Source organism: Varanus komodoensis, unplaced genomic scaffold (genome assembly GCF_004798865.1).
Source record: "Varanus komodoensis strain SLA01 unplaced genomic scaffold, ASM479886v1 scaffold15, whole genome shotgun sequence".
In the NCBI taxonomy this organism is placed as follows: domain Eukaryota; kingdom Metazoa; phylum Chordata; class Lepidosauria; order Squamata; family Varanidae; genus Varanus; species Varanus komodoensis.
The window spans coordinates 25,998,134-26,011,727 of record NW_025335440.1 but is presented as its reverse complement, the minus strand read 5'-3'; the positions used below and the strand labels follow the sequence as shown (position 1 = coordinate 26,011,727).

At 43.2% G+C, this 13,594-nt stretch overlaps 1 protein-coding gene across 4 annotated transcripts in view; it reads right to left on the bottom strand.

Moving 5' to 3' along the window:
• The window catches only part of RSU1 (Ras suppressor protein 1), a 71,641-nt gene that overhangs the window by 22,497 nt on the left and 35,550 nt on the right, over positions 1 to 13,594 (bottom strand). For 2 of the 4 annotated variants that reach the window (XM_044424812.1, XM_044424811.1), the window contains exon 8: positions 13,446 to 13,578. In XM_044424812.1, the coding sequence (XP_044280747.1) occupies positions 13,446 to 13,578 (133 nt within the window). Of the gene's footprint in view, positions 1 to 2,623; positions 3,232 to 13,212; positions 13,301 to 13,445; positions 13,579 to 13,594 lie in introns of those variants that run through there. The other 2 variants (XM_044424814.1, XM_044424813.1) reach the window with 2 other exon arrangements.

The following is a 13,594-nucleotide window of genomic DNA, read 5'->3' as shown; positions in this document are numbered from 1 at the left end:
ATTTCTAAATGATACAAAAGTGGCAGCAGCAAGTATCAAAGCCCCAAGCAGCATTTTCTTGGCCTCACTGTCACAGAGAGAATTATGACTGCAAAAGCTAGGGTGCAAATCCTAGGCATTGCCATTAGTGTGGCAAAGACACATGTCAGTCAGAAACTCAAATGAACTGCTCCTAGCCATGTAAACTGCATGTCCCCCACCCACAGGAGTTTTGTGGTCCCAAGCAGTTCCCAAGTCTCTGTGGCGCAGCCCCTGCTGCTACCAAGCAACTCGATCCCCAGCAGTTCTGGGAATCACCGTGCAAAGCTGATGGCAGCCTGCGGGGAGCACAATTCTACCGGGAAATAAGAAACCTACTGTCTGCACATCTTGTTTTCCAGAAGAATCTGAAAGTATCCAGCTGCACCCTCCAGTTGCTCAGCTTTGGTATAGACACTAGTGAGCAACATAGAAAGCTGTCATCGACTCAGCTGTTGGTCTATGAGCCTAGCTTTCTATGAACTAGGCCTAAAGTTACACAGGTTCAAGGCTTGACTCAAAACAACCAGTTCACTGGGTGATCTCAGGCCAGTCAATCACTCTGCAATCATGGGATTGCAGCCAGGGAGGAAAGCCATGCGTGTTGCCTGGACCTTCCTGGAAGAAAGACAGGAAACAAGCATAATTATTGAATGCAGGCAAGTTCCTAATACAGAAGGTTGCCTTCCGTGCTGAAAGGTCAGATGCAGAATGTGAATATGATGAAAATGTTGACTTCAAAAGTGAATGAATGTGAAACACTCTATAGCACAAACTTGGAAGTCTTCCTGTGATCAACCGAACTTGGCCCCCGGTCAAGGATGTATGTAGCATTGCAGCTTTGCTTCCTCTTCTCTAGTCCAGTAGCTGGAAGCCATGCACCCGCTCCCCTGCACTGCTTTTCAAGGGAAGTCAGTGGCACCCAGATGCTTCTGAAAGCAAAGTGAGATGTGCTGCCCATGGCCTTGCCTCATTCTTGTACCTAGAACATTTAACTCTGTAAATCACAAATGTGTTTTGGGAACAGTTCTGGCAAGAAACACTGCACTTATGAGATGTCACATACTCATTCACCAACCTCCAAGAGACCCCTGTTTGTGCTTTTTTATTTTATTTTGTAGACTACAGCTGGACTACATTCCGTGAAAACTTATGCCTTATGTGGAAACTTATGTGGAAGCCTTTAAGATGCTGTTTTTGCTACAACAGACTAAGATGATGGTTACCTTCTGGAAATTGTTATGAGAGACAAAACAATCTGATCCAAAGCTTACTGGAAGCTGTATAGACAAGTGGAGCTCCAATCAAATAGGGACCTTTTCATCACTTGGGTGCTGAGGAACATTGTGCACAGAATACCTGATACTAAACAATCGGTCGGCTTTTAGGCACTCCAGATGCATTCCTGTTGTCTCCTCTGCAGTACCTGCACTGCATTTCACAGGACTTCCTGTGCAAACATGCTCTACCAACACAACCATTTTCAAGAATGTATAAAAACTGCCTCCAATGGCATCAGTAAATACAATATAAGTCTGATTAAAACAGAGTCCTAAACGATCCTTTACAGGCCACTTTGTTCCCCTATTAAGATGCTACTTGGTTCTTTGATTTATCTGATAATAAATTTTTGATGACTAGGTAAGTCCCATTAAATTGCTCTGTTGCCGACTCCACTGATTAATAAGTCTGAGGAATTGAAACTGTCAGGAATTCATGTGTTAAGGGTGAAATTACTTCCAAACATGTACTAGATCTTCCATAACACAGAGAATAAAAACAAGGTTCATTTGGCAATATTATTTTGCATCCATTTGTTTAATCCAGTTTATATTCAGGCTCATCAGTGGTAAGCCTTCCATAGCTTTCCTCTGCTTAAAACAACTATTATTCTAAATCCTGTTCTAGAACTTTAAGGAAAGGCTGTAATGAAAATGACATTCAGAAGTTAGTTAGAAATCAACAGAGGGTTTGGAGAGGGGAGGAGTTATTTTTAGACCATGCAGTTCTCGGCTGAAAACCGAATCATGTCAAATTTCTTTGCTCAAGATAAATTACAGCCTGTGTTTCCAATCCAATGGGTTGCACAGAAGCTCTGCTTGCTTAAGATCCTTTTCTGTTAGTCTCCTACCTTGCTACCTATAAACTGTTCCTGAAAATCAGGAGAATTTCTGGAATAGAAAAGGGGGGGGGGGAAGACACAGAAACACTTGCTAGTTAAAAAATCTTTCGGATTGTGGCATATGGCTTGTGTTAATGTCATTGCCTAAAAAAGTGCAGAAGTCAATGGGGCAAATCCCCAACTGTTATGATAATGATATATAAGGAGCTCTAAATGAGGCTGCAGCAAGAGTTTGCACATTCTACACTATCAGAAGACAGCATGCTGAGAATCTTTGATCTTGCTGAAACAAAAAACAAGTTTCTAGTTCTTACGGATGCAGATATAAGATAAACATATGGGATGCAGGGGCTCTAAATATTGCTTCAGCAGCAGATGTATACAAAGCACTCTCTCTCACACATACACATATATGCATGTTTCATTTCTTAATTTTATTTACATTTCAATACTTTGAAAACAACCACAGCCACAACTGATATGTACAGTCTGGACTTTTAATTATTCACGGTTATGCACCAGAAACATAGTATAGATTTGTGAGAGAGCAAGCAGTGTGACTCTAAATAATATCAGAAACATTTGGGGACAATTCACATGATGGTTTTTAGGTCAAGAAAGGCAGAGCAATAGCAGCTAAGATGCCAGGAGCTAATTTAAGCATTCTGCAGGGCATGGGCATGCTTTGTGGAATTTGGCAATCCTTTTCTTCCTTGAACACCAGACTGTTGTGCCATATCACAGCTGGCCTTCCAATTCTGAGGGTTAAAAGTGGCTAGCTAATGCCATTGTGCTGCAGTTGCAGAGAGTCCTGGAAGGAACTCAGGAGTTCCGGGCTCTAGGCTCCCACTTGGCTATCAGTCCACTAGGTAATTTGGGACCTGTCACCAGCTCTCACTTATCTACTTCCCAGGGTTGATGTGAGGATAAAAGGAGAGGAGGTGGTTCGCATCTGCCACCTTGGCCTCCTTGGAGAAAAAATGCTAGGATATAAATGCAACAAACAAACATGTTCTTGAACACGTGGAACCAGCTGTGTGGGTCTTCGGATCACATGCAATGTGATTTTCACTTCATTTTGGGCTGAAGTTCTGTGAGATGGGAGAGAGGAAGAGACATGCTTCACTGGTGTCCATGGACTTAGGAGGCCCTGTCCTGGGCTGCAAGCCCCTGTCCTTGAGAACAGGCAACTGGGTGAAAGTTATTTTGCTTATGTTTTTGAATCTATACATAAATTAATATGATTACCACAATTATATGATGCAGCACTTATTAAAATGCTCTAGGTAGCATAAAAATATACATTTACCAGTTCATAAAGTGCAATGAAATGGTTTCAGGGTTTAACTTTACGCACATTTTAAATAACTGGTGATAATTATAGATCTGTGGCAGCAACCCGTATGTTAAGGCTGAGATTAGTGTTTCAGGAAGTGAGATACTGCTATTTTTAAGGAGACCTGTTACATATTTAGTGTTATAGGTTGGCAAGTACGTCTTAAACTTCCTTGGAGATTGTTAGCAAAATGGCGGGAAATTTCTTGTAAGAACCTACATGGTGACAGGAGCACTAGGGCAAAAGGCCTGTTTCTGTAATGCACTGATCATTTGCCTCCTATGCAAAAGGTGTCCAGTTCAAAACTGGGTGGAAGCATCCACTGGGGAAGGACCACAGGGCGGAGACAGTCTTGGCTTCTCTGTAAAGATAAGCAGGCAGCAGGCCATGGGATAAACCTCTGTGGTCCGAGAGGCCAGAGAGACACGGCCAGTCTGAGCAGACCACACCAGGCTACGTGGGCAAATGTCTTGACCATACACTATACCGATTCTTATTTTCATGAAAGCTTCCCAGAGGACTAAAGCTATCCCTTGTCATCCCAATCTTGCTGGATGTATGAGTGCATGACGGCACATGACTCCTACAGAGGAACAGATGACCTTTTTTTCAAGTAGTAACATTCTGAGCAGGCATGCTGAGTGTTGTGAGCAGCTTCATCCCTCCTTCTTTTCCACTACAGCAGACTCAGAAGCACAGACTTTTTTTATCAAAGCGTAACAAGTTACAGAATGGTTAAATCAGAGCAGCTTTCTCTTTGTAGGAAAAGCGTAGGAGAAGCCCAGGGAGAAACTTCCATCCTTCTTCACTTTTCAGGAAGCTTCCAATTCCACCCTCAGGGTGACTCCTTGAAGTGTGGATGGCAGGAACGCTGGACATGCCATGATGGATCTGCTCATTTTACCTGTCAGCTCCTGAGAGGGTCAAGAATTCCCACTGCATCCTCTCCTACTCCAGCCCTGGAAGGCCTTCTTCTCTTTGCCAGGTGGGCTGCTTCTCACACCCTGTCTGAACATCTTCACTAGGTAACCTTGAAAGGGCCAAGTCATCTGCCCCCTCTGTACCCCAGACAAATCTACCTGAGCTGAATGCAGAGTGTGAGAACTGGGTCCCCTCTATACTGAGAGGGTTTATGGCACCACCAAAAGGATCTCAAGATTTGGGAAGCAGGCAGTGGGAACAAGTGCTTGGCAAGATGTTTTTCATTTAGCAACTCATCAACTGTTTAGCTCAACTTCCTGATGTGCTGGACTCATCATCCCCAGCTAGGGCCATAGTGGTGGTAGCCCAATGTGTCTGGAGCGCATCTGATCAAGGAAGGCTGATCTCTGCATTTCTTTGTTACTTTTCTCTGCAAGCAGAAGTAGGCAAATTGCAGTCTTTTGCAGGACCAGCATTCCCTAGTTGCCTATGCACAAGAGCTGCAAGAACTGAATCTTCTTCTGTTCTGTGCCTCCCAGTACTACAGTCACTGGTTGCTCCAGACACATTTCCCTTCCCCAGTTCTGATAGCAGAAGTGAGCTGCTAACAGGGAAAGTGCTTGGGACGAACTATAGACAGGTTGGGAAGTTGCAGTACCTCGTGTGTCTTTTAAAGTGTGCTCCCCACCCTGCGCTCCCATGCATTATATCCAAATGGGTGGGATACATGGAAAGAAATATATATCATTACATCTAGAAGACAGAGCTTCAGTTCTCCAATAAAATGGAGTTAAGCCATGCATTTGCTCAATCTTATTTCCTCATCCTAACTCATATTCTATCACAAGGCTATCATTTTGATATGAAATTTTAAAAATCATTTATTTTAAGCCCTTTTCCTCTGCTCATCAACACGTTCGTAGAAAGACTGAGTAAAATATGCTGCATTGATACTGACAAGAGTCAAGCATCTATGCATGAAAAGGCAGACACCCTTGCACTGATTCCACCCTCAGGAGCCTCCTTTTCAGGAGGTGAAGAACCACTGCTATCGACAGTCATGTTCTCACAAGCATGCTGACATCCTGTGAAGAAATCCATCTGGCTTTCCCATCCCCACAAGTATAAGTTTGCTGGAGGAAATGAAGAAAAATATGTTAAATTTCAGGTTAATGTTCCTGGCCATTATTATTTTGTGTCTTCTGCCTTTCACCATAAAGGTATTCTGAAAATTGTCAAAAATAAAATAAGTACCAAGCCCATCTAAGAGTTGTCCCAAATTACACTGAAATCACTTCTAGGTAAGCCTTTAAAAAGTGGATGATCTCTCTCCATAAACCAAGAGCAACTGGTAGACCACCCCCCCAGCCGAGTTAAAAACTGCCAAGCATAACACAGAAGCCTCCAAAAACATCAGCTTGAAATAAGAAATTGGAGCTCAATAAAAAGCCAGCAGTAATAAAACAAGATATGACTGTATAGAGAATAGAAATTGCAGTCTGCTCTGTTTTATTATAAAAATGTGACTTTTTAATTTATGTCTCAAATAAAAAACAGCAACATATATAGTAACTCATCTAGACCAGTTGTAAATAACCTATCCAGGAAAAAGAGTGCAAGCATTTTGGAAGTTATAAAGGGGTTAAGTTTTCCTCCAAACTTTCATGCTATTCTTACTAAACAGCAGAGACATGGGCTCCATCTCTAAAGGTTAACATTTTTCATGATTAGCTCTTTGGCCTCAAGTTTGCTTTGTCTGTCCATGCAGAGCCTTTTCCTCTTTCTGCTGCTCTCCTTAGTTACTCATGCTAAGGAACTGAATGTACTAGAGTTAGTTCCAAGAGTAGGAGTTACAAAGGGTTAAACAAAGATTAAGACATGTGGTCCCAACTTGGATCAGGACTACACTATCCCAAGAATGGGTTTTGTAGCCCCTCCCCCCATTTTTATCCTGAATTTCCACCCCACTACTTCCATTGGAATTTCCAATCCCCTTTTAAACACTTCTCCCATGGGATGGGTGGGTAGAATTCCATAATGGGGTGGAGAAGTTTAAAGCTTGTACCTTGGAGGGCCACGGTCCTGATCGAAATGGGAGCTATGCATACCCAAATGAACCTGTCTTGCACAGCTAAGCCATACATGATTGCAAGGATGACAGTTTGGCAAACAATGGTGGATTCAGATTGTCTCTCAATCATTTCATGTGGGTACACACTCCTAATGGCAATGCTTTTATCCCCAGCCACTAGAATGCTTCCAGACGAGGCTTTTACTGCACCATTGCCCTGTTTCCTTCACACAATGCTTACGGGCTCCAGATGGCACCTTCCACTCATAAGCCCCCAGGGCAGTTTCCCACTACTACTGCATCCTCACCACAGATATTGGTGAAGGAGAAATGAAATGGAATAGGTGCACTTTACCTATTCTTGCAAGAAGCCCTCCATCAGAAACCATCCCTAGTCTTGCAAAAACAAACAAAAAAACCCCCCTTTGTATGGCTGGTCAGCATTGGATGAACATTTCCGCCCATCGATCTACCACATGACACTTTTGTAAACCTTGCATGAATAATGTGGGCCTTCTGATACTACTACTGGCCTAAATACTACCACTGATGTCCCACAAAATCCAATTCTTGCTTCTGTTTGATTGGAGGCATGAGGGCAGGGAGGCTGCATAAGTCAAGGCTATGGAAACTGGTCCCAATACACCTATCTTGCCTCCTGGGGGTTCCTTTGCATGACACATACTGATGCCAAAGTAAACTCTCTTGAAAGCACTTTAATGAGGAAATGGCCCTAAATTCCCCTTGCTTATCATCCAGGTTGACATTTGGGCCTTGAATTAGCAGAATGATGTCGGCCATTCTATTAATTCAGTCGGTGTGCGTTGTGGGGAGGGAGGCATGACCCAAATGTTTCGGCAGAAGCAACCTCGCCACTTCTGCAGGATGCTTTCACACATGTTCCAAAAACTGTGTGTGAGCGCTCTCTCCTCCACTGTCTCTCGAAGCACCAATAGAGCTTCTTGCCACTGCTCAGCACTGCCTTCTTTCATAAAACAGAGATTCAAGTTCTGAAACACATTTTGTCAATGCTGCATCGCCCATATGAGCATCCAAGGAGGAAGACTTCTTTGTGGGTTTGTATGCCAGTCTTTCTGGAACGTGGTCCTTTTCTCATTCGGGTGAAGTTATTGGAAAGACAGTGAGAGTATCGTTAAGGGATAAATCAAAAGTTAGCCTGTGGTCCTGTTTTTTTAATCAGATAAAAATCAGCCTGCTAACACAGATGGTGAAGTTTTAGCACCCTGATTGGCAGGAGTGGGCATCTGAAGGTGTGTGGCCCAGCACATGACTGGCCTTTTCCCTTCTGGCAGGAACTTCAGAGCCAGGCTGCTCCTACTGCCCTGCAGCTGTGATGGGAGGCAGACTTGTCAGGAAAGGGACTCAGGCTCCCTCCATTTTGGATGCTGTGCAAGATGTCAGCAATGGGGCTCTCTCTGCCTCTCCTCCAGCTGCAACAGGAAGGTTCTCTTGCTGCAGTATGTTTTGAGGGAGGAAGGAAAAGAGTCAAAAGCCCAGCTAACCCAGAAGGAGAGGGAGAGGGAGGAGGAGGTGGTGGTGGTGGCAGCAATCAAAGATACAGTGAAATCCTCTGGCCTCCTTCTCTGAATGCTGGAATAGCAAAGACACTATCCTTTTGGGGAAAGAGGCAACAGGCTCTGCTTCAAAGAGCAACCTAATCCATACTACTTAAAGAATTGGAATACGATTCTGCTGTTTCAGAGTGGAGTGAGGCATGCAGGCACTGTTGTGCTTTAACTTTTGAGGCTGGAAAAATAATTTGGAGCTTATTTCTCCAGATTTTTGGATTGGTGCAAACCTTAGTGTTACCCCCAATGTGCAGATATGTCCTGCATGCTTGTGCATGATTATCTTTTGGCCAGTAAATACTGGTACTCAGAAAACTGAGCAGAATGGGAATATAAGATGGTTTACTTTGATTCTAGAGGAACTTAATTTTAGAAAAATAATATACTGGAGCCATTCTTTGTGAACATTTTGCTGAAAGCAAAAGAAAAGGTCTCATGAGGAAACAACATTTGAAAACTGAGTGTTAAAAAGAAGAATCAATTTGGTGTAACAACCGAAAGGGGAGTGGGTTTAAACAAAATGCTGCACGCAGTGACAGTGCAGTTCTAACAAGAGGTGAGATCTTCAGGTAACAACTTCACAAAGCCGTGCCACAAATGATAGCGCTTTTCAACATGCCTTGAGAAGAAAGGATGAGCAATTTGCAGATGGAGAAATGATCAGAAGAACATGATTAATGCTTGCAATGTACTTGGAAAACTGCCACTCGTTCCAGGAGCGCTAGCTGCTGAGCCCAACCCTCATCAACCCTCTTTGCTTGTTGGGGTTTTGCCTCATCATCAAGTCACTAATTATGTTACACTAATTCTGAGTAACACTTCCAGACTGCAATTCTTCATAGGAATTTAATTTGGTGTTTTGTTTCAAACTTTTGTATCTGTGTGTACTTGCTAAGTACATTACAACCAATACATCATTCTATCCATCATGTCTTTGTCACTATCCTAGACTTACAAGGCCCTCCGAGAATACACTTCTAACATAAAAGGTCACTTTGAAAGTTGACTGGGGCACCAATAAAAACCCATGTAGTTATTGCTTTTCAAGGGAAGATGCTGCCTTTATAAAGGATATAAGTGTTGTGGTTTCTCCTTAGGGGAACAAGGTTAAGGAACATAAATGAACACCCCATGAAGTTAACAGGGAGCTAATTTCATGTGCAAACAAATTTGACTCCTGGTCTACAATGTAAAGTCTGCTTGCTGGATTTCCACTTATTTGACATGGCCAGTTTCACTCAGTCACTTTCCCACAACTTGACAGAGGCGGCTTTACAGGACCAAGGAATTTCATTTTCATTGAGGGAATTCAGTAAGAAAGGAAAATGCATGGATTTCATGCACTCACGATTTTAGGCCAACTGATTTGATTTGCTCTTCCAGGACTAGAACATTCTGGCCATTTTCCAGATTTCATGACAAAATCCTCCATACCACAATCCATGCAAAAAGGAAAAATTCAGGTTAAAAGGAAAACCAAAATGTATAGTTTAGGACAGAAAGTGTACAAATGTATAATTGATGAAGTATGAGGTTTAAAAAGGTATTTTTTTCATGCATGCTTAAAAATGCAGTTTGAACAACCAAAGGCATTTTTTCCGGCTGCTGCTTGAGAAAACAAAGTTCATTCTGGATTCTGCCACTGGCCATCAACTTTCCAGTAACATCAACTTTCCAGGAATAAAACACTGTCAATGCAAATGGGAATCCTACCTGGCTCCATCCAGTGGATGCAGAAAGAGCAGCTACAAGGAGACTTGCTTCCTGCCCTGCCAGAGGTGAAGGCTCAATGCCAACTAATGACTGCTGCCCTGGAACTGCTAAAACAAAGGCTGAAGGGGAACACGTCACTCATATCCACTGGCCACCAGAGGCCACCAATGGCTATTCAAGCAAAACCATCAGCAGGCAAGTTCTACATGGCCAATTTAGGATATAAATGCCCACTGAGAATATAAAACCCAACAAACCATTTTGTTCTGTGTTTGAAGAACTTACCTCCCCTTTTCCTTTATCCCCACCTACCTCCGCGCACGCGCGTGTGAGAGAGGGGGAGAGGGGGGAGCGCACATGCCTGATTTGGTTTGTAAGCCTGATGCTAGGGCCTGCCTCTCTTTTCACTGATGTGAGTTGCAGATAACAATGGTCAGAAAACAAGGATAAAAAAATAAGGTCAATCAATCAGTCAAGAATGCTGGACTAGATAGGTTCTTGACCTGAACCAGCCAAGTAATTCCTAGGTTCATAAATAAAGTCTTGTAAATCTGCTCCCAATGTCCAGGACAGAACTCTCAATCTCTCAGAAGTCAAACATTACCCCCAAAAAACAATAAAGCAAATGGTTAGTTGCTTTCAAGGAAACATTGGCCTGGCTGACCTGTCACAACAAACCTGGGTTTTTAAAACCCTGACTGGTTGTGAACTGAGCACAAATATTAATTGCTTAATTTCTCCCTGGTACAAGGACTGGAACCTGGGGTTTAACTCTGGATTATCACTCCTGTATCAACTCAGTGCTCCTGGTTTGCACACACAACTACACGCTCCACAGATACCCCCACACGAGTTGTTTAACTTCTCCCAGTAATTATTCTGCAGGACCCAGAACAATCACTCATTCATTAACACTCTGGGTGGCTGTGCTGTGTAAAATGGGCCAATTATTTGGTTCAATGAGATCAATCACAAAAAGGGGGAAACCGTCTTACAATTTTAATCACATTAGAACAGTTTTTGGGAAGTTCAGTGTTGATGCGTTTCCAAAGGCTGTTTGCATGCTCCTGCTGCACGTAGTAACAATTAACAAAAACAACACCCCCTTTTCTTGTCTTCTTATGTCAACATCCTGCCTTGATTTCAGGATAGCAAGCAAGGTGAAAGACATGCTTTGACATCAAAAACTGTCCACATGCAGATAACAAGAGGTATTCTCTCTTAGCTTTGTGCTCTGATACAGTTACAGGAAGAGACATACTTTGCAAGACCATCTTTCAAACCTACAGCCCAACAAAGACATTTGCCCACCTAAGCATTCCTCATACTCCATGCATAATTACACCTTCCTATCTGATCAAATGACGCTCAGCTGAAAAATTACTGGAGTCACATCTCCTTCAGTGTAGTCAGGCATTTCTTTATGGTTTCATCATAATTTCTAACATATGGCAGCTGCAATTTCACATATGTCCTCTAATCCATGGGTGGGTAATTCATTCAGTATGGAAGACCTCATTGAAAATGCATCATGAACAGAAAGTAGAAGCTGATTTCAATAATTTATGCACCTATAATCCCCTTTGCATAAAACCTTCTTGGTTGTAGCACTTTCAAGGAAAGTAGCTGTGGCATTACTGTCATACACCTTGTGTGATCACGCATGTAGACACACAACCAAACATTTAAACTGCTTTTACTAACCATAATTTGACTAGAGAGACGCCCACCAAAGTGTGGGAATAGGTGTGATTCCCCCCCCCCCAAACAGAAATCTACTTGGCTAGCTGAGTGGATGGACATGGGCCAGGCTCTGCATTCTGCCATCATTCCCTGCCTGCTTTACTCCTTGATCTCTCATTCCTCCAGCTTTTAACTTCCTTGGCAAAATCCACTGCCCCTTCTGCTCCATCTCCTCAGCTGGTCTTGGAACAAAAGAGGGATGTGTAGATAGATGCAGACACAAACACGGAATATTACCTAGGCAGCATTATCCTACTTTTATGCTACTTTTCTAATAATGTCAGTTTAATTTACCAAACAAATTAAAAGGCAACATAACACACAGGGCAGTGTGGGTTGGGAAGTGGCCAATTGCCTGCTCCTCATGTTAGCAAATGTGCTGTAGGGCAGCCTTGCCTTTTCCCCACTGCTGCTGCTCTTAATTTACTCCTCCCATTGAAACCAAGGCAAGCAGAGGAGACAGGCCCGATCCGAAGGCCTCATAAGGGAACCGAGGGGTCTTGGATGCAGTGCACCCATGCAATTTCTACTTCACCCCAAGCCGGCAGAAAGTCTGTCACCACTAGATCCCATCAACAGGTGCAATAGGGTTGCCAGGGCAGAGATGCTCCCCGTTGTGGACATAGCTGCATACCACTTCCACCCCCTCCAGCTAGCAGTTTTGAGGGTGAACACTTTCAGCTATAAATAATTTCCCAAGTAATCCAGTAATTACAATCTCAAAGTAAAACTTGTGAAAAATAAAAGTGAATCAGAAAAGGACACCAGGGCTTTGTATTTTTGAACTCTCATTAAGCACTTTCCAATCTAAAATTTACTTTATTTAGTCATGGTATTTTTATACTGCCCATTATCAAAGACTTCTGGTAAGTAGTCATCTACTTCTGAAGAAGATTTTGTATGCTGAGGGTAGGCATATCACATAAAAGCAATCAAATATACAACACACACACACAAACACGAGTTATTGACGAGAAAGGATGAACCACGGACCACACCCAACATCTCCATTTTTATGCAACTAAGCAAAACTGGATTGATGTCGACAGGCTGCTGAGCTTCATGCAGCATTGAGCAGGGCAAAATGAAAAAAAAGACAGAGAAGTCTAGCATAGCTCACTGTTGGCAAGGAACGAGGCAGCTGCTCTTGGCATGTTTTCAAGGGACAGGGTGGCACTGCCTCTTCAGATGAGGATGTGGAGGGTTGGGAAACATGGTCTGTGGACACAGATGGTAGAGGAGGCCGAGCTTGTCTCAAGGCCACCATCTCCAGGTCTTCAAGGCAGAGCTCGGGAAACAGAGTTTGGAAGAGAGCAGAGGGGTCTTCTGCTGGCTAATAGTTTGCTGCATCTACATTGTAAATAAGGTGCTTTTTGCCAAAGAACTGCCTGTTGTTTGGAAGGAGGGAGGGAGGGAGGGAGGGAACCCAGCTCCTGATATTCACAAGCACTTCTTCTTTCACTTCCAGAATAGCCCAGTCCACAAGGCAATATCTCCCTTTTCCCATCCACTGCCCAGTAACATGCTATTATACATCGCTGCCACTTTCTTCTAAGCAGGGAGACAGACAAGAGCAGCTGTCCCCAGCTTCATATCCTTCAGATGTGGACAACATCTCCCAGAATCTGCAGCCTACTGCCCAACAGTATGCCACACCCAGCCAGAAAGCTCTTCATTACACACCTCAGCTGGTCACTCCAGCACACAAGCCAAGATGCAGGAAGAAGGGGATAAGCAGGAAATAAAGGACAGGGAATATCTGATGTAGCTTATTGCTGCCTTTCATTCTGGGGAGTAAGGGCTTAAATGAGCTTTCCTGTTGGTGAAAACTATTGGTTAAACTGACCACAGGCAAGGTCACAACGTGTTAGTCCCCAAATACCGTTTTAAAAACAAAAAGCTACAGTACATATACAGAAATACAATACTTACTATTTGTATGTTTCTGAACGAATATATTCAAACACATGAGATATGCCCAGCTGGAACTGATCTGCAATAGGTGTAACCCAGGGATTATTCTCCGCTTTGAAGACTTGCTTTTGACCAGTCAAATCCAAGTTACCTGAAAGGGTTAAAGG